The sequence below is a fragment of the Grammomys surdaster genome, unplaced genomic scaffold, assembly GCF_004785775.1.
Source record: "Grammomys surdaster isolate TR1022 unplaced genomic scaffold, NIH_TR_1.0 141, whole genome shotgun sequence".
In the NCBI taxonomy this organism is placed as follows: Eukaryota; Metazoa; Chordata; class Mammalia; order Rodentia; family Muridae; genus Grammomys; species Grammomys surdaster.
Window position 1 is genome coordinate 1665022 of NW_021604599.1, and position 26765 is coordinate 1691786.

Genomic DNA, 26765 nt, shown 5'->3' on the forward strand with positions numbered 1-26765 from the left:
CCTCATAGGTCTGTTCTTGTGTCCTCTCTTCTGGTGTCACACCTCTTTGTTTTCCATATCATCGAGTCTGGTAATCTTTGTGAAGTAAACAGCTGTTCTGGAGATGAGCCTAGAGTCACCAGAAGAGGTAGACGACTGTGGCTGCAGAATACCTGTGGTGAATGATGAAGTGTCATTTTCAAACGTTATTTGGAAAGGAGCTATGTCTATATGACTTCTATCATGTTTTTTTCTGCTTTACTGAACGTGTTGGTTTTTTTTTTTCCACCACTGACAAACTAGTCAAGGAAGAAACCATGTTCCAGTTTCTCATTCTCAAAGAGATTTGCAAAGGAAGTTAGGCACAATTCCAGAAATGGGTAAAATATTCCATTTATTCTTACACTCTTATTCCTTTCATGTTGCTTCTGTCTGATCTGCATTCTGACCATGCCGGTGACATTTCCTCTGCTCCTTACAGCTAACTTGGCTCTCTCTAGTTAACTATGTTCACTTGAATTAAGTGTATTGTGGCCCCATCCGGTAGTTCCACTCAGTACCATCTGCTGTCGCCTCTTTTATAGTTTCAGGTATAGTGTATGATTTGATCTTGCATGTGATTAACTCCAATAATAGACCAGTGTTTCACTAAGGAAAGATATAAAAAGCACCCCCCCACACTTGAAATCACTTAACCAAGAACAAGTTCAGATTTGAACTATCTGACGTCGTGGTTCCTGTGTCTTCCTTCCTCCATCAGGCTATTGTATGAGTCTGAATCAATCAGCTCCTGTCTGAAGGTTGTCTGTGAGTTTGTCTGTTTCATCTCTGTGTGTCTGTGTTCTGTCTGTTTATATCTGTGTCTTCTGTCATTGTGTTTCTGAGCCTAACAAAGGGCTTCACTCTGAATTTATTGAACAGCATAGAAGCCATCACAATTAGAAGGAATGGGACACATTATAGAAACATTACAGAGTTTTTACAGTGGATAAGTCACTGGCTCCAACCACTCTCAACCGACCAGATAGCAAACAACACTACAAACAACATTGTTTATTAAGCAATATTTGAATGTTGTTGCATTCAATATTTATGGTGGCTTCTCATCTTAGAAGATGGCATTTAACCTCTATATTTACTGTTTTTATATTTACACAAGCATTCTGGGTCACCGGCCTGGAAAGAGTACAACATTTAAGACTACAGCTATCCGTTAACTTAGGTTGTAAAGTTGCTCACTCAGGGGAAATCAAGGCAAGTAGGTTGATTGTTACATTGTTCTCTTAAAAGTAAGTTAAACAAACAGACTGGCTACATGTGATCTCAAGGTGCATTATTAACTCTAGTTATGAGTTCCAGTCTCTTAGAATGCAGAAGATATTTTTTTATCACATTGCATCAACACACATGCTAACTTAACATATTTTCTATTATGAAAATGATTTCCATTAAGGTAAAGACCATAACAAACATTTCATATACTTACCACACAGGTTCATCTACCAAGATTTTTAATATGCTTATCTTTTATTATTTTTTAAATTTTATGTGCACAAATGTATTGTATGCATGTATGTCTGTGGACAAGACTCATGCTTATTGCCTGTGGAGACCATCAGAGGACGATGGATGCTCTAGAACTGGAATTTGAGATGCTTGTGAGCAAGCCACATGGGTACTGAGGCTCAAACCTGGGTCCCCTGAAAGAGCAGCCAGTGCTCTTAACTGCTGAGCTCTCTAGTCCCCAATATACTCATTTTTGTAAAACATAAGTTTACCTTGATAATTTTCTGTATTGCATTCAAGAAGCCCTGCTAGTTTGTTCTTAAGCTTGTCTATTAACCATGCACTTAATGATTCTGTTGTATTTATCTCCAACATTTAATTATACACTGCCAAAGATAGTGGATGTAAGAGTAGAGATTAAAATTCAACCAACATACCTAATAAAAGTTTTACATAGTTTGTGCACAAGTTACAATTTGTTAAACAAGCGTTGTTGTAGAGATTGCTGCATAATTATTATTCCTGTTATATGGAATCCCCCAAAGTAGAAATTAATTATTTAATTTATACTTTTAATAATTAAAATATAATTATGTGAGTCATTAATAATATTCTGGATTGTTACTGGAGAGAATTATTTCTTGGGAGCCTCTTTTTTATTTAGACTATACTATGTCCTTCCTGCACTGTCTTTAATGTGTGCCCTTGAATGGATGGTCAGGGACATAAAAGCAATAGGAAACTTCTTGGTAGATAATATTACGGCAGAAAACCAGGGACCGCATTTTGCCACTGAGTATAGCTGGCTTTTTGATGAAATGGGACAGCTTACTGCTATTAGCTTTAAATGTGTGTAAAAGGTTAATCACTTTCGTATCTCTCATGAATAACTCATCTCTTTTACAGGGCGTTGTTCACAAGTGAAATTCTCTAATTAATTTCCCCCTCCGTGCTTTGTTTTCTTTCTGCAGCTCTTGTAAATGTGAAACTTTGGGCCATCGATCGACAATGTTTTCAAACGATAATGATGAGGACAGGGCTCATCAAGCATACCGAGTACATGGAGTTTTTAAAAAGGTAGGAGACTTATTTTTTTCTTTCCATTTTGGAGACTTTGGTTCCTCTTCGAGATGCAGCTTTTTTGTGCCTTTATCTCAGTTTCAATTGCCTTTCGACGTGTAAAAGGTACAGACTTTGGCCTTGTGATGTTTCTGCTACCTGTTTTCAGGATGTCCGGTTATGTTGGGACATCCAAATTTTACCAAGTATACTCAGACGTAGAGTTTTCTCAGAGACACAAAAAAGAATTCATTCGAGCAAGAAAGGATGTCTAGTTCCTTCTCACGATTTTCTAGCTGGCGTGCTTACCGCGCTTCCTCTAAACAGCCCACTATGCCTCACTGAGCTGTCGCCTGTGGGTTTCCAGAGAAAGGTCAGAGAGCTAAAGAAGAGAAGATCCACAGGGCAGTTTATTAGCCTGGAATCCTGAGATTAATTTCCCAAATTAATTTATTCTGAGTTCCTTTTGTTACTCATAGGTTATTATGATAACCTAATATAGAATGAGATTTTTTTTTCTTTTTTGAGACAGGGTTTCTCTGTGTAGTCCTGGCTGTCCTAGAACTCTGTAGACCAGCCCGGCCTCGAACTCAGAAATCTGCCTGCCTCTGCCTCCCAAGTGCTGGGATTAAAGGAGTGCACTACCACTGCCCGGCTAGAATGAGGATTTTAAGAGAAAAATCTACTTCTCCTCTCTTAGAAGCTCATAGATATTCACTACCACTAAACTTTAACATATATTATTGAATAACTTTATTTTTAAAAGAGATATCGACAATTCTAGTGACTTTAAACATATTTTGTCTTGCTTACAATTTGTTTACAAAAAAAAAGGAGCTGGGCATGACTAAGCATGGAGAATGCTGGCTGCACAAGCTCAAAGTCATAGAGGAAAAGCTGGGCGTGGTCACGCACAGGTCTGCAACATCAGCATGATGGGAGAGGGCAGAGACAGGCATAGGATAGACTTGCTGGCCAGCCAGTCTAACTAAACCAGGTAGCCACAGGTTCAATGAGACACCCTGTTTCAAGAGACTAAGGTGGTGGAGAAGGATACCTTATGTGAACACCTCTTGCCTCGATGGTGTGCATGTGTACAACCCCCTCCACAAACACCATGTATACATTCACACATATGCATTTATTGTTTTATGTTTTGTTTCAATTATTGAATAGTAATGTGCAGATTATATGAAACAAAGAGTGTACAGTGAAGTTTCCTTTTTGAGGGCCGGAGTATTAAACTTAGTTCTGTGGTTTTGCTTTTTGCAAATATGTGGTTAAAATGGAACTAACAAGTCAAATTCATATTTTATTTCAGTGATACATCTTAACAGAGCTCTATTGAGGTTTCTTAAAATACAATTTTAATGTCCCTTACTTGGTTATTTCTGTTAATTAATTTTGTTTCTGCCTCATCTTTTATACATTTTTTCATTTCCACATGAAATCTTTTCGTTATATTCCTGCTGAAGGGACAATAAAATTCTAATTTGATATCAAGTAATAATATATTAAAATAGTTCGGTGTCAGCAGGGTGTTTTCTGTTTCCCTCAGTGTGATTAGATGAGGAGAGGTGGAAAAATAAATTTCTTTTGAAGTTCGGTATAATTTGAAAGGAAATTCAATTTTTGAGATGCCTTATTTATGTAGAAGGATATATATGTATGTATGTATATATATATATATATACATATATATGTATATATATATGTTCAATGGTGTGTGTGTGTGTATTGAGAGACAGAGAGAGAATACATATTCATTTTAAGTCATAAAGCACGACACTATTGATCTGACAGCACTCTAATACAAACTTTAGTCTGTAATTAATGAAATGCTTGTATGGAAGCTGGAGCTTGTCCTTTGTCTGGAGTATCTCAGCTTGAGTCCTTAACATGTTGATTTTAGCTTCCATGGATTTGTAATCTCAAGGAATTGGCCAAGTGCCAATCACATACTCTTTCAGACAGTTCTAGGGAGATCTTTTCTACTAGCACTGGTTTCAAGGATGGATGTGTGTGTGTGTGTGTGTGTGTGTGTGTGTGTGTGTGATCAGAGCTACCTTAAAATGTGTTTTGACTTTCTGAATATTAATGGCTCTCTAGAGTGAGTGATTTTTGTTGTTGGTGGTTAGTTAGCTTAAGGGAAGCCAAATTGACAGATAGAATAAAAGAGAAGTGGCCACTACTAACTTTGATGTCATTTTGCATTCGGTCACTGACGCTCACACTGTAGGCTAAATGGCACAGTGCTGCTGAGAGCCTAGAGAGCTGGCAAAGCGCCCGTCCCCATCCGTGTGTGCCTTAATCTTCTAAAACTGTGACCGTGATTTAATGACTCCACCTCTACAGCTCTTTGGTAGCTCACAGCTAGTGTTAGATTATTCATAGTTTCATTGGCTGGATGTTCTAGGCTGTTCTCCAGCAATAGCTGGCTAGGTTTTACAGCCAGGGCTCCAGAGATCCATCACCGAGTGATTCCCTGTGACCTTGAACCTGTCCTAGGCTTCCCTACCTCATGCTCATCTATCTGTCTTTCCTCCCAGTTGTCACTGGTTAAGTCTTTTTTGAATCCAGTGAAAGGCTTGCTCTCCCACGGATGCTGATCTCAACCATGAACCTGTCTTCCTTTGCTCTCTAGAGTTTCACCTCTAGAGGGGAATGTAGAGTTTCACTGTACATTTCTCTGCCCACTTTCTTTGATTATAATTCTGTTTGTTTTTTCTTATCCTTACTTCTAAGCTGCAAACTTTTCAGTGCAAGGGCTATTTCTTAGGCATTTTATTGTTTTCCTCGGGCACAAGATATATTGCTTTGTAGGTAGCTTACATGCCATTACACACTTTTCAAGGTTCATTACAAATGTTAGTAGAGGCTCCCACCTTTCAAAAAATTGTTTAAAATCTCATGATGACAGTCCAGCATTAAATCAAGAACAGTTTCCTAATAAGCGCGAACCCTTAGCTATGGTGCAGGGCACATGCCCATGAAGTTAAAATAGTGAAGAGCATTCATTTTTTACCACACATTACCAGGATAATTATTCTTTGCACCACTTATTTTTTTGAGGCTTTAAAAAAAATTCCATAACAGGCCTAGAGAATGGCTCAGTAGTTACTCGCGCTGGTTGCCTTTCTAGAGGACCTAAGTTCTATTTCCCAAACCCATATGGTATCTTTCAAATACCTGTGACGCCAGTCTCAGGGGAGTTGACGCCCTCTTCTGGCCCCTGAAGGCACTACACTTGTGCGGTGCCCATATGTACAAGCAAAACATTCATACGTATTTATAAAAGTAAGTTAAAGTAGAAGTGGGAATAGGGGAGGAAACATAAAAACACCCAAGGGAAATGATTAAAATATTGCCAAAACTCAGAATTTCAAAATCAATGAAAAAGTTTACTATGAATTTAAATCATTTATTGCCCTATTTGTTATTTTTAAAGCACAGTTATTTACCACTAATTTGTACAATAGAAAACAGAGTTTTGCATGGTCAAGTCAATACAAAATTTCCTTTATGACTTCATGTTTAGAAAGACTTACCTAGCTTAGGATTATAAAAAGATGGAATATTTAAAAGCTCTCTTTAATGCTCTCAGACAGGTGTAGGGAGTCTATTTCTCTGTGTCTGCTAAATAAAACTTTGATTTGAGGGTTTTTTTTTGTTTTGTTGTTGTTTTTTTTTATGTAGATAAAGAGGCAAAGCAATTGTGATAGTTCTTGGAAAAAATCTCTAGGAGGTGATAATACAGTAATATTCTATAATAATATGATCATTCTCAGTGGGAGTCTCATTTTACATTCTAGCACCTTCATAAGAGAGGAGCATCAGAAGTGGCTGCATTGAAAAGGAATCAGTCTGTCCCAGGGTCATCTCCCTTTGTTGTTCACAGTCCCCGTTTTGCTACATAAGTACGTATGTTTTGAGACAAGCAAGAAAACAACTATCTCCTCAAAAAGAATAAGAAGCAGTTTGTTCTGAGCCAAATATGAGTGACCATGACTGGTAAATGTGGGCTAGAGTTGACCAAGGCTGAGCCTGGTAGGTGGCACACACCTTGAATATCAAAACTCAGGAAGAGCCAGGCAGATAGTGAGATGCAAACAAAATAATTAACAAACCAAAAAACAGTAATAAGGTTGGCTAACCATGGTCTAATGTGGAAAAGTTGTCACAATGTTTTCAGTTGCAGAACAGGAATGCCAAAAATCAAAGCACTTTTCAAATACATTGGTAGAAGCATGAGGCAGGTGGGTTACAGCAATGCAAGGAAATTCCTTTATGATAGTATCTGATACTATCTGATACAGATAGTATCTGATTACATTCTTAGTTTCTGGGTTGATGGAAGTTGGTCCATAGTAAGTTAGTACAGCCTCCAAATTTCTACCAGATAGTTATACTGATGTCAGGTCAAACATAGCTAGAGGTAGACATCGGATGGCTACTAAGGAGGTAGAGATAGCGTGAAGTAGTTTTTCTACTCTGCAACACTCTAGCTATCAATGTTAGCCTTGTAGAATCTTTATCACAGTTATAAAATTATCTTTGATAACCTCAGTCCATACTATACACATACATTTAAATGGCTAATAGTTCTACTAGTAGAGAATGTTTTTTTTTTTCTTTTTCAAAGTTCAGTTTTATTGATATTAGTGTGTTTGCCCATTTTGTAACCGTCATTAATAGAGCTTGGTCCTCTCTTTGCTGTTCAATGCCGCAACAGACTGTGATTCTGGATCTTTATTTAGTTATCTCTAGTCTGTCTGTGTTACACATTCCCTGATGTAAACACAGATGTTACTATGCAAGCATAATGCAAAATAAGTCAAATAAAGTAACAAATAAGGAATAGAAATAGCTCAAGGGGCAGTGCTAGGAAGCATGGCAGGTTGGCTGTCAGTCAAACACTATTTTTGCCATTTGCTATGACTTCTGGAAAATGAATCAAATGTCTGCCATAGTTAATTTATACTGTTTCTCTATGAACATATCTTCTGATGCTACTCCTGGAACATAACTATGTGACCAGTGGGATCTGCTGATATGAAACAAAAATTTCTTTTAGCTTCAACTGTGGTGATTTGATGATGATCATGATGAATGACAGTTTATGATGGTCATGATGACATCGTGATGATGATGATGATGATGATGATGATGAGGAGGAGGAGGAGGAGGAGGAGGAAGAGGTGGTGGTGATGGACCATGGTTTATGATGATGATGTGGAGATGTGCCATGGTTGTTGTTGATGATGATGACGATGATTATGATGGACAATGATGGTGATGGACCACAGTTTATGATAGTGATGACGAAGATGGTGGTAGACCATGGTTTATATTATTTGCTTCACTGACAAAACAGAGATACAGGAGGGAATTTGTGAAACTTCTGATTTTCTTTGAGAGAGAGAATCATTTTGTATGACAGATAAACATATTTCTCTTACACAAAACCTTTCCATAATTTTCTATTACTTGAAAGTCACTATGGTCTACCCTTTTCTCCAAGACCCTGACTCCCAACTGCTTCCCCCATTACCTCCCCCTGCTTCTCCTTCTTTCTCATTCTCTTACTGCTTCAGTCACATGGTCTTCTGTTTCCTATATTTGCTCTCAGTGCACATCATCCTCTGCCTCTGAGAGGCAATTTTGCATTGAAGTTTATGAGGAAATCAACACACCAGATACAACTACTGTGGCTAAAAATGGGCCCTGGAATTCCCCAGGATAGCCATAACTCTCTGATTTCTCTTTTCTGGTATTAGACTAGAGATATCTCCTCTGGTTGTAGCATGAACCCCTCCTATCTGAAGCAGAGTTGCTGGCATGATCTACAAAAGAGCTTTTCCTACAGGCCAGGCAGTGATATAAGCAGAATAAGCTAGGTGTGGTAATAAGCTAGATTACGTAATTCCAGAATTTGGGAGGGGGAGGAAGGAGGATACTCCTGAGTTTGAGGCCAACCAGTTCTACAGGGTGAGACTCTGCCTCAGAAATCCAAAAAGAAAACAAAAATATGAAGGAAGACCACAAAATCCAAACTCAAATAAAACAGGCCAATGCAGTGATAGCCAAGTCCTTAGCAAAATAATGGAGTTATCCTAGAAAGAGGAGAGAGGGTCACCAGATGATTATCTGAGTTACAGCCACTGTGATCTTGGTCCAGCTGTTGTTGTTTCAGGGGCCAATAGAATAATAAGTCAGATGAGGAAGGTTGGCTGAGGTTGGAGTTTCTCTAATGGTGCACTTGCAAACCCAGCTGCCAATTTAAGGAAGAGGACTTGTTTGGTGGTGAGTCACCCATCATTCTGTAAGCAACTCCAATAAACTCACTGGTCCACCATCTTGAACTTGAATGGAATATTTTGGATTGTTAGTGTCTTATGTGGCACAAATAGACACTTCTTTATGCCTTCTAGGGAAATCCATGGGGCACATAAATTGAATATTATTAGCTGTAAAGACTCACATTTTATGTTAACTAGATAGAGTGCTGTAGTCTGGAATGTTTGAAAGATAGAAGTAACTTTTTGGCTTTGCATTCACTTTCTCACCATTAAGGACATTGTAGGTGTTTTTTTGAAATTTATGACTATGATACCTATGGTTTAGCCTTTTCCAGGGACCCCTGGATCCTAGGAAATAACTTATAACCAGAACTAATGGCCCAGTATGAAAGCTTTTGTAGTATTGCCTGCAAGGTGTCAAGAGAATGAGAGAGAGCCTTGGTAAACCCCTAGTGCTAAACCCCTAGTACTTCTTCATTCCATAGATTCCTTGCTAATAAAACGTTTGATTTTGGTACTCTGCCGAGTTTCTCTCTTCCTTATCTACATCATGAGGAAGTGAACCTCAAGACTATTTTGTTCTTCCCATTCATAATGCTTGCATATACATTTAATATATGTGCTATTTATATATGCATTGGAAAGGTGGACTTATTATCCCTAGGTACCATGTATAGTATTGTTATAGAGATTTCACTGTATATCATAGTATTCATGATGAGGAATAAAAATAGCATTTTGAGACCTTCTTCCTGTAGCCCAAACCTCTCTAAACCTCTCTATCAATGCTGTGCTTTGTCATCTAGTTCTGTCATGCCTGTCACTGGAAGAAGATAGAATTTTACTCCTGTGATCTGATTGACTAATAAAAACCAAATGACTTTGAATAAAGAAAAATTCATAGTATAATTTAATCTTTCTATATGCTTTATAGATGAACTGATAGAATCTTGAGCCCAAACTGGCTTAACCTAAAGAAACAGCTTAGATAGGAATGTGGGTTAGTGAGTTTGCAGTCACCTGCTCCGTTGTATCTGCTTTCAGGTTTAGTTTATTTTCTAATGAAATCTCACTATAGTAAATTAAATGATGATGGATTTATGGTGTTCAGAGAGGAAACTTTTATCATTTAGTCTTACATAGGCTTTATATTCCTTTTTTCTCTACATTCACTGTTATAAAATGAAGTTTGGAAACCATCACATGTTTTTTCTCATATTCACTTTTAAAAGCTACCTTGTCATCCACCATCCATCCATCCATCCATCCATCCATCCATCCATCCATTTGTCCATCTAACCCACATGCCCACTCAATCACTCATCCATCTATCCATCCATTTGTCCATCTGTTTGTCTGCCTGTCAATTGAGACAGGATATTACTATGTGGTTCTGGCTAGAACTTATTATATAGAGCAGGTTTGGCCTTGAACTCACAGAGATGCACCTTCTGAGTGCTAGAATTAAGATGCTGCTACTCACCTTGTTTCCAATACTTTTATTTTGCATCATATTTGAACAGGTATAGCCAGGGATAAAACAGTAATATGAAATTACTCATTTTACTGATGGGAGAACTGAGCCTGTGACTATGACAGTTGCTCAAAGTCACCTAAAAGAAAGTGAAATTTAGCTGTCCTGGAATGCCAAGTATCTTTTGTTCAAAATCTCCAGAGTAAAATTCTCTCCAATTTTGATTGACTAAGCATATGCTCCACTGTTACACAATTCTTGTAGAATATTCTTTAAGAATCTTGTTAAAGTTGTCATAACCTCCATGAAAACAGAAAATAACTGTACACAGTTGCCTACGTATATCAATTTTAAGTGACAGGTGTGAGGTTAGGGTAAGGAAATGTGCATATTTTATTATACTTTTCTGTTTGACACTGTCTCACTATATATTTTACATTGTCCTAGAACTCACTGTATATCCCTACCTGACCTCTAACTCAAAATCTTTCTGCCTCAGCATCCTGAGAGAGAGAGAGGGAGGAAGAAAGAAAGGGAAGGATAAGATTATAGAAATGCTTGGATGAAAGTTTGTTTGCTTGTTTGTTTGTTTATGTTGCTTGAAACAGATCTCTATGTAGCCCTGACTGTCCTGGAACTCACTAAGAAGGTCAGGCTGGCCTTGAGTTTAGATTGATCTGCCTGCCTTAGACTCCACAGTGCTGAGATTTGAAAGTTCAGTTCAGTGCCCAGTTTGAAAGTTCACCTTTTTAATAAGTTATTCTGAGTTGTTATACTGCTTGGGGAACTGCAACATAAGACATAATGTGACATATTTTAAGTATTCTTTTGATTTACTGATAGGAAGAATGTCTGGGTTTAAATCGTGGTGGTTTTACCAATCATAGGTTTGTGAGTTTAGCAAAGTTAGACTTAATGATAAAAACCTTCACACAATCAAGGATCAAATCAGGGATCATAGATATTTATTCAGTATATACAAGCAATGTTCAAACTATTTCACATGTATTAGTTTACTTAGAGGCTAATCATTTATAGATTATTTATAGACTTCTATAAAATAAGCATGGCTATTTCCATTTTACAGATGAGAATAACTAGGGTCTCAGAGATGAGCAAAGTTATATAGCTAGTATCCCTGATGTTCAGTAAATGTTGGATGTTATCACTTCCCATATTCTGTGTCCCTTCTAAGCAAACTGACATGGATTCTGCCTGAGATTTCCACAGCATGCTGACCTTGTCTCTGCACTCTCTGCTTCCATTTTCTGTTTTTTTTTTTTCTGTAGCAGTGTTCTTCTGCTGAGTATCAGCATTATTTTCCTTCTTGCACCCTATGCTCCCAGAATATGTTTTCAGAAATGAATGTTCAACATCAGCATAGCACAACTGCTTTAACTGATATTTAACACAGCGATGTCTTAGACCCACCTAAGCCGGATGGAGAAATCGCCTACAGTTTGTAGTCCATGCTCTGAAGCTAAGCAGGCACTGGGATTTCTAACGTTGACATTAAGAGAGCAATGCTTTGGGGCCAGTGTCTTCCTTTTGTACCTAATTTTACTCTCCTAATCATGAGCTCCTGAAGCTTCCGCTGAGTTCTCTTCTGGCTTAGGCTGGACCCTATAGATCTTTAGGCTGGACCTTATAGATTTTTGATGGCATTTATGGAGTATTTCAGAAGAAAAAAAGATTCTACTGTTTGATGCAAGTGAAGGAACAACTGTACCTTGGAAAGACCACATTCCGGACAATCAAAATCATGAAACCCCGTCCTCTAAACTTCTTAATAATTTGCGGAAAAACATCTATAAAACTATAGTGCATCTGAAAGCAGCTTTAGGAATTCTAGTCTTCTTTAGTTTGAAAGAATACGTGGCAAGCCCGTTAAGCATTTAAGCTTTGAGCTTAAATGAAGATTTAATTAAAGACACAGAAGTTTCCTTAGAATTAAGCTTGACAAAACTGGAATGGTTCTAATTTGAAGGGAAAGAAAGTAAAGAATAAATAAAGAGATACAGCCACCCCGCATTTTCAAGCACGGCTGCTTGAAGACCCATTTTGTCATATCAGATCTATTCTCATTAAGCATGCCATGACCAGCAGATAAATAGAAAAGCGGCCATTAATTTCATGTTGTCATCCACCATTTGCACAAATGTCTCAATAGTGATGCCTTATAAAAAGGAGAGGCAGTATGACCTCATATTTGCATAATTATATGTTGATTTTTTTTTCAAAATGTTCATCAGCCCATATTATGTATAGATATTGCCACATATTTTTATAATTCCTCCAAATAATTAACAATTATGATTTTTCATTCTGTGGTTATAATGAATGTCATAGTTGAAGAGATCCAATTTAGTCTAGAGGAAGGCAGGGCCCCGGATGAGGGACATAACACATTGGCCCACCTGGCTTTATAGAGCTGAGTCTCTTTAAAAGCTATAGGCTAATTTCTCACCTTATTCTTAAGGATACTTGCTTGACACTCTGGAATTTTAAAAGCTATATCTATGTGATAAAGCAATGTAATATTCTCCCATCTTGTTATAGTTTTGAGTCTTACAAGTCCCTTCTGTGGTGGGGCTTACCTCATTTCTATATCATTCATAAGGTGCTTCTCTGAACCCTTTTTTGTGAAGCATTTTACTTTATTTTATTTTATTTTATTTTATTTTATTTTATTTTATTTTATTTTATTTTATTTTTGTTTTTCAAGACAGGGTTTCTCTGTGTAGTTCTGGCTGTCCTGGAACTCACTCTGTAGACCAGGCTGGCCTTGAACTCAGAAATCCGCCTGTCTCTGCCTCTCAAGTGCTGGGATTAAAGGCGTGCGCCACCACCGCCTGGCCTTGTGAAGCATTTTATACACAAAGGATAAAGAAGATGCCCCTGAGTGCTTTTGTATAACAAAATCTCTTCTGTATGAATATATTTAGAAGGAAACAACTGGTTATTAGGGGGCAATTAAAAAGGCAAGTCTCTTAGGTTGAACTGTACAGATTTCACTTCTATTATACAGAATCCTTAATCCTCAATATTGTTGAGAAATCTGGGAATCAGGAGTGGGGTGGCTGCTGAGAAAGGAGAAAGTGAATATAAGATTCATTAGCCGTGAAAGCATCCTAGCTGGTAAATCTTAGCTGTCTTGGATTAACGAGTCTTTATTAGAAGCACAATTAGGTTTTGAACATGTGGAGCAAGCACTGCAGGGTGTGGTTTGGTTTAGTTTGGCTTGAAGTAGAATTAACATGGTTTAGCATTCTGGCTTCTCTGAGGTGAATTCTCAAAGCAGAGTTTGAGATCCTGTTTTTTTCTGTGGGTCGAGGTTCTCTGAGTTAGGCAGTCTTGCTCTCTGCCTCAGTGGTGGGAGCAGGGGATCGCATGCACTAGAGGAGCAGCAGGCCTGCTTCTTCACAGAACTCCTGCTGAGTTGTGACTGCTTAACTCAACAGCAAGGGAAGGAGCTCAGTGACAAAACAGTATGGGCTCACTTGTTCCTTCTACATATCATGTCACTTTGACCAAACTGTTTGAGGATGCTGGTCTGTCCACTTTGCTTAGGACATAGTTGGGTTCATGGCAGTAGTCATTTCTCAAGCACCACACAACTCGATTAAAATGAGAACCAGTCTCAAATGCCTTGTTCTGTAAATTATATGAAGCTGACTTCCCGGAAGGGAGCTATGTCAGAGGAAGATCAAGTGTACTACTCATAATTTCATTTTTTTATGGAATTAATATGACCATTGCTTTGTATCTAAAAATGATAAAAATGTCTGAATAGAAGTATTAGGCAGCCCAGTATGTTGACAGTGTTGTTACTTGGTGTATTTCAACTATTGAAGAAACACACAGATGCACTCGCATGAGCACACGTGCACTCACACACACATGCACACATGCATGCATGCATAAATGAATACACATATATGTAAATTTATCTCTCCACATATGAGATGAACTTTTAAGACATAAGGGGAAGGAATTGGTTTTTTTTAATTCAATTTATTCACTTTACAACCCCATATCAGCCTTTCCTCTCACTGTAATCTTCTGTCCTACCTTCTTCCCTTTTTAGGGGAAGCCCCCCCCCCGTCACCCTTCTCCACCCCATATCCCCATGGGAAGGAAGGAATTATTTCTTCTAATTATTCTACTAGTCATGTCATGTTTAAAATTTACTATTTCCGTGTACATTAAATAACAGAATATTTGTGCTGAAGCCTAGAAGGATGCCAATTAAGCAACACAACTTCTGCTCTGCTATAAATACAGGGAATGTAAAATTATTCAGCACTTTCTAAGGATTTTAATAAATTCTGTTTCCTCTGAATTTACTGGATGTAGTCCAATGGGTAAATACTGCATTTTGTATTTGCACAAATGTACTTGAGGTCTGACCTGTTGCATAAACAAAGATAAATAAAAGTTGCCTGGGAGGATGGATTTGCTTGTCTTATTTTTTAAAAAGAAGTTAAATGCACAGTTAGGTTCAATATGAATAGAGCCAAGAAGTGAGGCAATAAAGGTGAGTTATTAAAAGTTAAGGAAGGACTTGGACCTGTGAGCAGGCTCAGTGGATAAAGGTGCTTGTTGCACAGCCTAGGGACCAGCATTCTGTCACCAGGACCCATGTGGTAGAAGGAGAGGCCTGACTCCTTCAAGTTTTCCTCTGAAATCGACACATGTACTAGAGCAGGTGAATGTGTGCGTGTGCTTGTGTGCATGCGCACATGTATGCACACACGTGCACACACGCGCACACACAGAGAGGGGGAGACAGACAGACAGACAGACAGATGATAAATAAATAATGCACTAAAAATGAAAATTCAAGAACTATAATTCACTTAAAAATTCCTACAAATGAGAACAGTTTGAGTATATTTAATATAATCTGTATGTTAATCTTTCTTTTGCAACTGAACTTGGGCGTCACAGGCACAGAGACTTGGGAGAGGTTTAGGGTCTTTGGTGCTGTTTGTCTTCTTTCCCTACCTCTTCATACTCTTGTTTTCTCGATTTACATTCTGATCCTGTTTGTGTGAAAACCTGAAAACAACAGCCCAGCACTGCCCCACAAATGGCAGGTAGGCATCAAACCCTACATAGAAAGGTTTGTTGACATAGCATTTGTGTCAGGTGATACTAGTTCATGTATATTTTTTCTTAGTAATATTTTGGTTAGCAGGAAAGTAAATAGTTTTGTTGTGACATTTTTAAACATAGCTGTCATGCATTTTTCTCATTATTTCTCCAACTGTTCTCCTTGTTTGCCCCATTTCCTTTCATCACCTACATATAACAGACATACACACATATTACAGACTTGAACTCATGTACACAAACACTCATATGCACATACATGCATTCACATATATATACACATACACAAGTACACACATTATCCTATATACACATATGCACACATATATGAGCATATACAGTACCTTCATATACACAGCTTGCACATGCACACATGCACATATTCACTTAAATATGAACATACAAGCACAGATACACATACTCACGTGCACACACGTGAACACACATGTGCACACACACAATTACTTGCTCTTGTCTCCTCTTTAGATCTCTCCTTCTCTCATAGCTTTTTTTCCTTTCATTTATATGTAATATACTTTATGTAAAATTTTAATCTAGCATCTGCACTGGAAAGAAAACATGAGATGAAATATTTGTCTGAGTCTGGCTTACTTCACTTAGCATAATGATTTCCAGTTTAATCCATTTTATTGCAAATGTTATAATTCCATTCTTCCTTACAGCTAAATAAAATTCTGTCTTGTGTGTGTACTGCATTAGCTTTAACCCTTTCTCTTCCAGTAGGCATCTCGGCTGGTGGATTTGTTGGCTATTGGGAGTGGTGTAGAAATAATCATGTATCTGCATATTGTACTGACCAGATCCTTTTGATATAAACATAGAAGTGATATACCTGGGCCCTATGGTTGTTCTGTTTTTGTTTGCTCTGGAATCACCATACCATTTTCCATAGTGTCTGTAGAAGATCACATTTCCCCCAGCAATGAAGAAAAGTTTCTTCTTCCCTACATCCCTTTGTTCTTTGTTTCCTTGATGACATGGATAGTCATTCCACTGGGGTAAGACAGAATTACAAAGAAGGTTTTAATTTTTACTCACTGACAGCTAATAATATTGAGCACCTTTTCTAGTATTGGTTGACTGTCTTTCATTTTTGGAAAGCTGGCTTTTGAACTCAGCATCCCATTTATTTCAGAAGCCTACTGATAATGCTTATCTTGGTCTCACCTGGATTGTGTTTTTGTCTTGCTGCCACCAAAATCTGTCAAATTGGCATGACCACAGTGAATGGAAGCTGAGTGTAAAATGATAGCCTGAGGTGAGGTTCAGGGAGGACAAGAGGAATCAAGTGGACTGTGTGACCCTGTAAGTTGGACAGAATGTTTGTGGAGCCTGAAGAGAAACGGGGGATGGGGGGGGCTCACAGGCACATGGTGGCAGATTAGTGTGTATGGAAAGAGCAGAATCTGTGCTTAAAACAGAGAATCAGGGAATAAGCCATGCTGAAAAGCACGTAACTGCAGATTTAGATGTATCAAGAAAATGTATCGCTTGAGGGAAAGCTGCAGACAGGCTCTGTGCCATCTTTATGAATTGACGTTATAATCAGGACGGTGGAAGCAAAGGCGATGCTTTGTGTTGTTTTCAAGAGCTTGCCACAGAAAGGATGAACGCTTCCCTAAATCATTACTTTCTTTATTTGTGATTGTGTGTGTGCATGTGCATGCGTGTATGTTTGTGTGTGTTGGAGTAGGGGTGTGCGTGTCCATGTTCACACATGTAGAGGCCACATATTGTCAAATGTCTTCCTCTGTTGTTCTCCATTTATTTATTTATTGATTGACTGATTGATTGATGGACTGAGGTCTTGCACCTTGAGGTCATTGCTTTTCCAGACCAGCTGGCCAGCAAGCCCTCGGTGTCGCCTGTCTCCCACTGTGTAGTGCTGGGGATAGAGACACATGCTGCTGCACTCCCCATTTTCTGGTGCTCCTAGTCCAGGTCCTCATGTTTATTCAGCAAGCACTTTATGCAACCAACCCTCTCCCCCTGTTCTATTTTTGATGATTCAGAATTAATTAAAAAATTATCTCATAAAAATTACTGAAATTCAGGCAGGAGAGATGGCTTAGTGGATTAGGGCACTTGATGCTCTTGCAGAGGACCTGGGTTCAATTCCCACCACCCACATCTTCACTCACAAGCATCTGTAATTCCTGTTACAGGGGATCTGATACCTACTCTGTAGTGGGCACCTCGAACACTTATGATACACATATGTACTTGCAGGCGAAACATACATACAAAATAAAGTTAAGCTAATTTTTTTCTGAAATTGAAAAATGAAAGTTATTGTGATGTCATATTCCAGAGATAACTAATATAAGATACTTATTGATACCTATTTGATGATTTTACCTGCAGAATTTCCTTCTTCTATACATTTACACAATAATCTTCATGTTGTATGCACATTTTAAAATGTGGCTGCTAATTAAGCATTGCACCTTTCTGTTAAATTTTTATGAACTCTTTTTGGCTACCTTTGCTGTCATGTTCTATTTTTCTACCTGATTTGGAAGACCTCTGGGCTCTCTGAGAGCAGAGGGTGGGGTAGATGTAATCAGAACACATTAGAATGAGAGGCCGCACAGCCTAGATGTCTCATTCATGTTCGCTCACCGTTGATGTGGACCAAGGACTAACCGGATTATTCTCAGACAGTGGGGACAGTGCCAGGGGAAAATCATGGAAGAAACTGAAACCGACTGGAACTTTTAAAAAGAAAATCTGTGGGTTTGGGCATAAGCATACATGGTCATAAAGAGGAAGCCCACTGGTCCTTTGTAGTTCTGATGAAAAAAGATAAAAGTTGAACATTTCTAATTTGGCTAAAACTTTGGAAATAATTTATGTCACAATCCTCATATACCCATGTGAACATTAACCAGGTCAAGATAGAAGAGCTGCCCAGGTCTTTGGAAAACCCCCAAGACCTATTCCCAGTTAATCCCCTCTTTTAGGGGTAGCCAGTGTTTTGAAGTCTACCGTTGGAGGCTAGTATCATCTGTTTCAAGTCAAGCTCATCTAATTGTTCAGTATGTACTGTCCCTGGTTGACTTTGCTCAATTTTATATCTTGAAGAGTTACCTCTTGCTGAGTATATGGCTAGCTCACTTTTTATTACTTTGCTGCATTCTGTTAACTAAAGATGTCAACTTGGTTCATCCATTTTCCTAACAACACACACTGGCTTGTGCCCAGATTGGATGTTTTCCAGTCTTGCAGGTTTTTATAAAATGATTGGAAATGACCTTGAGCAGTCTTTTTTAGTGAGTTTCTGCTTTACTTTCTCTTAAGTATACATTTTAAAACAAAATGTCTGAGTCACAGTGGAGGTATACATTTAACTTTTATATATATCATATTATATTTCCCAGTAGATGAGCCAGTTTATGCTACTACAAGTTTAAGGAAGGGACATGTTTCAAATTTTCACCAATATTTGTTACTGGGTACATTATCTTTTCTATTGGATATTTTACGTATTTACATTTTACATGTTATCCCTTTTCCTGGCTTCCCCTCCGGAAACCCCCATCCCATCCTCCCTCCTTCTGCTTCTATGAGGGTGCTCCCCCTCCCACCCAACTCCCACCTCCTCGCCCTGGCATTCTTCTATACTGGGTAATGGAGCCTTCACAGGACTAAGGGCCTCTCCTCCCATTGATGCCAGACAATGCCATCCTCTGCTACATATGTGGCTGGAGCCATGGGCCCCTCTTTGGTTGGTGATTTAGTCTCTGGAAGCTCCGGGGAGTCTGATTGGTTGAAATTGTTGTTCTTCCTACTGTGAACATTCTTACTTAAGCTTATCTGGCTGAAACATCTTAACAGAAAGCAATTCACAAAATTTTCCTGCATGTATACAACTCATTAACACAGCTTTTGAGTAATATGCTCAAAATATTATATATAATTATTAATTAAATATGTTAACTATATATTAATTTTAAAAAGAAATATTTTTCTTAATTAGTGGATCCATATTTTTTTTAAAAGATAAGACATTAAGTAGATTGAGAGCCCAGAAGAAAACCCATACATTTCTGATCTACAAAGCAGGCAAATGACATAAAATGCAAAGGAGATTATCTTCAAACAAATGACTTTTGAAAAACTTTTTTTTTGTTTGTTTTTGTTTTTTTCGAGACAGGGTTTCTCTGTGTAGTCCTGGCTGTCCTGGAACTCACTCTGTAGACCAGGCTGGCCTTCAATTCAGAAATCCGCCTGTCTCTGCCTTCCAAGTGCTGGGATTAAAGGCGTGCGCCACCACCATCCGGCTGACTTTTGAAAAACTTAATATTCACATACGTAAGAAGAAAGTTGGACCATCATTACATACCTTATACAAATTACACTCAAAAATGAATTAAAGACTTGAATGTAAAGTCCGAAATTCATAAAACTTCTGGATGAAAGCATAAGGAAAATGTTACTTAATATTGGTGTGGATAGGTAAGTATTTTTACGAAGGACTCCAAATACAAAGGCAAGATTAGACATATGGAAGTCAATCAAGTTCAGAAGGTACTGCTCAGCACAGGAATCAATAGTATGTGCTACCAGCCTCCTGACTGCTGAAAGGCTAAAATGCATAACACCTAAGACATACGACCAATTCAATAATCAGAAAACAAGTAACCTCATTAAAAATTGTGCCAGGATCTAAATAGACATTTTTCAAATAAAGTCACAAAAAGGGTTATAGGTATGTGGGGGAAATGTTCATAGTTAGTAGTTATCAAGGAAAAGCAAACCTAAACCATAATAGGCTATTACTTCACAGTCCTTAGAGTGGGGGTTTTCAAAAAGATAAAAGGCAGCAGGTATACAGAGAACATGGAGAAAAGGAAACTTGTGCACTGTTATGGAGAATATGGAATGGTATAGCCTGTGTGGAAAATAGTATAGAAATTCCTTAAAATTGAAGAATAAAACCATCATAAATCCATTTTAGTGTGTGTGTATGAATATATATATATATATATATATATATATATATATATATGTATGTATGTATATATATTCTAGTTAATCTGGAAGTCCCTAGACAGACACATAAAGAAAACTTTACTGACATAATTTTATTTTGTATATATGCATTGAGGATATTATCTAGCTTTGGAAAAGAGGGAATTCTGAAGTTTTGTAACACTTGAATTAAAGAGGACATCACTAAATAAAATAAACTAGATATGGGACGCTGCCCCAGACAAAGGGCTCCAGGTAACTGAAAGCTACTGTGAAAGGGAGAATTCTCAGGATGAACGGTTCCCTAGTGGTCGCCCCTAAACAAACAAACAAACAAACAAGCAACAAACAAACAACAAACAAGCAACAAACAAGCAACAAACAAGCAACAAGCAAGCAGCATAAAGTAAATGGACTCAGCGGTTGTATATTTATTTGCACGCACACATGCAAGTGTGTAAATGGTGAAAATAGGAGGTCATGAATTTGAAAGGGGATGGGATAAGGGCACAAAAGGGGTTGGAGATAGGAGGGGAAGGGTGCAATTATATTTTAATTAAACAATACAATCTAGACGTGGAAAGATTGACGCTCTATGATCCCATCTGTAATTGGAATTTTAAAACATTGAATCCATAGAAACAGAGGAAGCTTCCAGGGTTTGGTTAACAGGAAAGAAAGTGATAGATTTGCTAAAGGACAAAGATGAAAGGAAACGGAGAGGAGAGGAGGAAGACAAAGGGTATTATTTTTTCCCCCGTTTAACTCCGTGGGTTGCTTTGTACAGTTTATGACAGGGCACATCTGGCTAGTGAGATGCACATGTTGTGTGAGTCATGATGAAATCAATAATTACCTTTTGGGTCGGACAGTGTTCTATGTGGGATGAGGAGTTCACCGCGGTCTTGGTTTAACTGTAGAATCATTTAGGAGGGCGCTCTTTAGATCCCATCCTACCACTGCTCCCTCTTCCGTTTTTGTCTGTGTTGTGTTTCACATCGATGTCCCCTTTGCAGCAGGAGACTGGATGACAGATATCTGGAGTGCCTCATACGCCTGCAATGGAGCTCTCTCTTCGTGTTTATTTTGTTTGCAATTTTTCCCTCGCTGGTAGTCTTTTTTTTTTTTTTTTTAAAGGATATTAGTATCTGTAGACCCACTGGCTTCCTTTAAGGGGAAGTCATAGATTCAGAAATATTTCCACAATTTCAAGGTGAAATTTTCTTGTTAAATGCCCATTCTCCCACAGAGTTACAGCATAACTCCTCAGTGGCTAAAACATCTAGCAAAAATCATGTGCTTATATAATTTTGCATTTACATTTTTTCTCAATTTTACTGTCTGGTAAGGTGACTGTGAATAGCTAAATTCCATAAAAACAGAAATTCTCTGAGATCCCCAGATAGTTTTTCAAGATATAAATGGTTGTTTAGAAAAAAATCATATGGAAAGCAAACTTTGAAATTAAAATTAGATAAAGTGAAGACAAATAAGACAATAAATTAGAATTTCAGAGGGAGATGTTTTCCTCTCATAACATTTGAAAGCCAGATAATGTTCACTTAAGGAGAATAAGTAAGGCAAACCTTATGAGAACATAAAAGTTCTTTTTTTTGTTGAAACCCTCTACAAGATGAAAAGATCTGAGAAGCTAAAATTTCCTTCAAAAATTTTTAGGTTTATGCTTTTGTGCTGGAGTTTATAGAAAAGCGAGCTGGATTGAGGTTTCTCAGGCACTGTTGGGACAATCTCCTCCGATTAAAATGTAGAAAAATTTGAAGAGATAATGAATTCTTGTAGGACGCTTCTAGGAACTGAGCTGGGGATTCTTCATGTAATCTATGATGGCCATTGCTTCTGTACAAAGCTGGAAGTATTTCTGACAAAAGTGGCATTGCTTTCAGATAGAACCTGAACTAACAGCAACATTTAAACTTAAGCAGCTGATTTTTTAACATAAGCCACAAGACTTTCAGATCTTGTCAGTAGAAGGTCATCTCTGCTGTCTTCATATCGAGAATATAAAATGTGAATGTACCTTTCTTTTCAGCATCCTCCGCTCTTGGTACGTTTGACACATGTCAGGGAATCCACCTGTGAATTCACCATATCTAGAAATTTCTGAAAGTATCCCGAAGCATTTTGATGTGTGAGACAGGTAAAGGCCTTGCTTTAGTTATCTATTTCATTAGCTTTTCTGAATCCTATGTTACCATAGAAACAGAGAAAGTGTCTAAAATGCCCGAAGCATCTCAGCATTCCACAGAGATAGCCCTCTCTTCGTGAAGGAATGTTCTACACATACATTACTGTTTATAGCACCCTAAATTTTAGTCCATGTGATCAATTCCTTCTAGGATTCACTGCTAGGACAGGATTTGTCGTGTCCTGAGACAAGCATGTATACTTTAGTTAGACATTAAGAATCACAGATTCCAGGACTGGCACTCATGCTCATTGTTCATTATCTAATGTCTTCCTCTAGAAGTTTCTAGAACCTTCCCGAATAGTGCCACCAATTGGGGAACCATGCTTACCCAACACCATTGTGAAAATTAAGGTGTTCAATTGTGGGATTTATCATTTGAGTAGCAAGTATATCTTGGATAAAACGAGTTCTGTCAGCTGATCCACCAACCAGGCAGCATACACCAGCTGATATGAGGCCCCCAACACATATACAGCAGAGGACTGCTTGGTCTGACCTCAGTGAGAGAATATGCACCTAACCCTCAAGAGACTTGAGGCCCCAGGGAGTGGGGAGGTTTGGGGTGGGTGGGGACATCCTCTTGGAGACAGCAAAAGGTAATGGTTTTCTGCTTTTTATTTCTTTTTCAACTCATGAGAGAAAGCTCATTTACAGCAGTTTATAAGAACAGGTGACCATGACCCTATTGTCGGTCATCAATGTTCAAACTGATTATGTGTTGAACACATACACACATTTTCTATATGCAGTAGAAACTACATGAATGGGGATAGAAAGCCATGGGATTTTGGAAGTCTCAGAACCATTTCATGATTTTTTCCATCAACAAACTGGAGCAGCAAGGTCTTCCCCTTCCTTCCTTCCTTTTGATCACTGATATTCAGAGGAGTAAGACAAGAACACAAGGCCAGTGAAAGGATATAATAAATCCATTGATAAGAAAGAAAATCATAATAGGTGTTTTTGCTGAACAGAAGAGGTGTAAGATTAATTTTCACACAGGCAGGAGAGCATTAGGTAGAGGAGCTTGTTCAGCAAAAGAACAGATATGAGACATTGAGTGCGTCATTTGTTTTGTTGTCCTTGTTTTTGAGACAGGGTTTTATGTAGCCCAGGCTGTCCTTGTACTAGCTGTATAGGTAAAAATGACATCGAACTCCTGAACCTCTTGCCTTTACTCCCCAAGAGCAGGGCTTAAAGGTGTGCACCACATCTGGCTTAAGTCAGTTGTTGATCTCAGCCAAGTTAATTGTTCTCACAGCAATTCCCACGCCTGCCATTCTGGGTGATGCCTTATCTGAAGACTTCTGAGTTTCCTGCTCGTATACTCTGCCTTGGAAATGTCAGAGACAGTAATCTGTACTGATTTTGTTGGTTGGTAGAGATATTGAAGGTCTTTGAGCAGGTGCTGAGATTCTAACTGTGGATTCCTAGTCTAGCAAGAATGTACAAGGATTGGAGAATGGAGGAAACAGAAGCAACAGCTGTGGAGGGTAGGTGGGCAGTCTTCAAATCTCAAAACCATCCCATCCCTGGAATATCAAGAATGAAGTCTTCAGGAGTGACCTTCATTTGTGACTGCTCTGTAGTTGGCGGTATAGGAGAGTCAGTATGAGAACTCAGAGATATTTGCAGGTGAATTCTACAAACAGAAGGCAGTAGACTTAGGACAGTGTTATCACTCAGTGGTTATGATTCTAGAAGAGCCTTTTTTAGAAGCCATCATGAATTCTCTGTTTTCTCATCTGTTACGTCTACTGGTCTATTAGAAAGAGAAGATTAAGTGGTCACTGCGGATTAGACTGTGGTAATTTATTTAAAACCTGGCGATACTGTAGATGTATAGAACTAGCTGAGGTAGATTATGAGGGAAGCTCTGCAGCATATCACTCTAAATGTAGTGCTTAAAAATCAACAGGAAGAGTAATAGCATCTTACCACCAAAGATCTTCCTACAAGCTCTATCCCCTCACATTTATTTAGAATCTAATTTAATAAAATACATGGCAAAAGAAAAATCAATTATTCTATTTCGTAGATGAAGTGCTAAACAAGAGAGACCCTGCCTCAAAAACTAGATGGATGACAAATATGATATCCAAGATTATCCTTGGACCACCACATGCAAACCATGGCTTGTATGTTCCCCAGCAGACACAAACACATGCACACACACAGACAAACCAACAAATGAATGTAGCTAAAACACGGGTGTCATTAAACTTCATGCCAGATGTATGGACTCATCAGATCTTTTTTGACTGAAGCACTGAGGTTCCCACTGGATAAAAGGAACTTGTGCTCAAGTGGATTTTAAATCACTGGGAATGGGGTTGGTTGCCCATGGAGCTATGCAATCTTGAGTTAGTCTTCCTAGAAAGAGAAATGACTATACAGGGATGTGTCTCTCTACATAGCTTCACTGTTAACTATCAAAATGGGAGGGGGGATTATTTGGGAAGAAATTTATATCTTAGTAAAATAAAATACAATGGATAAGAAAGACGTGAAAGAATTTCACTGTTCTTGTTGCTTAAAAGAAAAGTATGTTTTTAAAAATGACACTTATTTTAACTGATGCATAGTAATAGAACATTGTTCATTTCAACAGATACCATGTGAGGTGTATGTGTGTGTGTGTGTGTGTGTGTGTGTGTGTGTGTGTGTGTTTGTATGCGCATGCTAAACCACCCAACTATATTTTTCAGGGCTCATATTTTTTGAGTCAATAGAGATCAATGTTTCTTTAATCTATCTATAAATGCTGCCTGTAAGCTTGTCTTGGGTTGTATGTGGACATATTCTAAGTGTGATCTCTGCAGTACTGACTTCTAAGAACTGTTTTCAAAGTGTTTTCTAGAAGCTGTTTATAAAAACATTTAACATTTTCAACTGTGAGATCATACCCCTAGGAATAATTACTAATTCTAGGTTAAAGTGCTCTGCTCTTTTTTTTTTCTTTATCAATCCCATTAGTTAACTTCAATTGCATCCAAAATCATCATTGATTGAAGGCTTTAAAAAAGAAATCAAACTAATGTATCTTATTCCAACAGAATAGTTTTTCAAAGATAAGTATCACGGCTAGAATGTAGTTAAGGACTGATAGGGATACTGAATCTTCTGTTCTAAGGAATATTTAAAAGGAACGAAAGCCTTATTTTTATTCGTATATGTATTCTGTGGAAACTTGTGTTTTTTATAATTTATCTGTGAGTATCTGGGCAAGTTATCCAAAGACATTACAAACATTTGTCATTTAGTTTACTTTTTTTTTCTTTCTGGTAACAGATTCTTATAGGTCACTCTCAGAAAAATGTAGAAACTACAGGAAAACATAAAAATTAATACTGAAATAAAACCTATTTTAATACTAATACTTTGCTAAAACTACTGACATTAGGATCTTGTATCTCCATGTACCTGTACTTCCTCCATCCTGCAAGATAATGTAAGTGAACTACGGTAGGGTTATCTACATACAAGAAGAAAAGGAAAAAAGAACAAAACCAGCATAAGTTTCAAATAATCTTGCAATTTGAGAGACAACACGGAGCAATTATCAGGCTTCTAGTTTCCCCAGACACAATATACTCTTAATATATTCAGTGATGTCATCCGTGGAGCTCCCTAAAAGCTTCAAGTACCTCATCAGTATAGATGTACACCTAGTTTTCCATTTGTCTCAGTGTCCTAGCTCCCAGGATATAGGAAGATCGGTAAATGAGTTCTACCCTCTCCTCTTAAAAGAGGTTTCCCTGGAAATTCTTTTCTATATACATCTCCTTGGCCAGTAGATAGTTATATAGTTGGTAGCTGACTACAGAGTCGGAAACAAGAGAATTTTATAATGAATTAAAGGAAAATATTTGTTTTATTAATAGGAATCATCACTAGATGGTAGCCAATAGAAGGCTTAGATATGTGTTTAGGTATGTTTGTCTGTCTGTGTGTGTATGCACTAAGAACTCTTTTTCTCAAAGCTTATATTTCCAAATTGGAAACAGTTGATTTCTGTGAGACAACTGAGTTTTTAAAAGCATTCTTGTGTTTTAAAATAATCAGCCATTTCTTATTTTAAAACATGTATGAAATAGTGCCAGTGTTTTTGAAGAATATAAAGCAGTAC

General features: G+C 37.9%; 1 protein-coding gene across 1 annotated transcript in view; it reads left to right on the forward strand.

The window, feature by feature from the left end:
- The window catches only part of Prkg1 (protein kinase cGMP-dependent 1), a 1042192-nt gene that overhangs the window by 647303 nt on the left and 368124 nt on the right, over window positions 1-26765 (forward strand). Inside the window, exon 4 of the mRNA XM_028764010.1 lies at window positions 2457-2562. Coding sequence (XP_028619843.1) covers window positions 2457-2562 — 106 coding nt within the window. The remainder of the gene's footprint in view (window positions 1-2456; window positions 2563-26765) is intronic.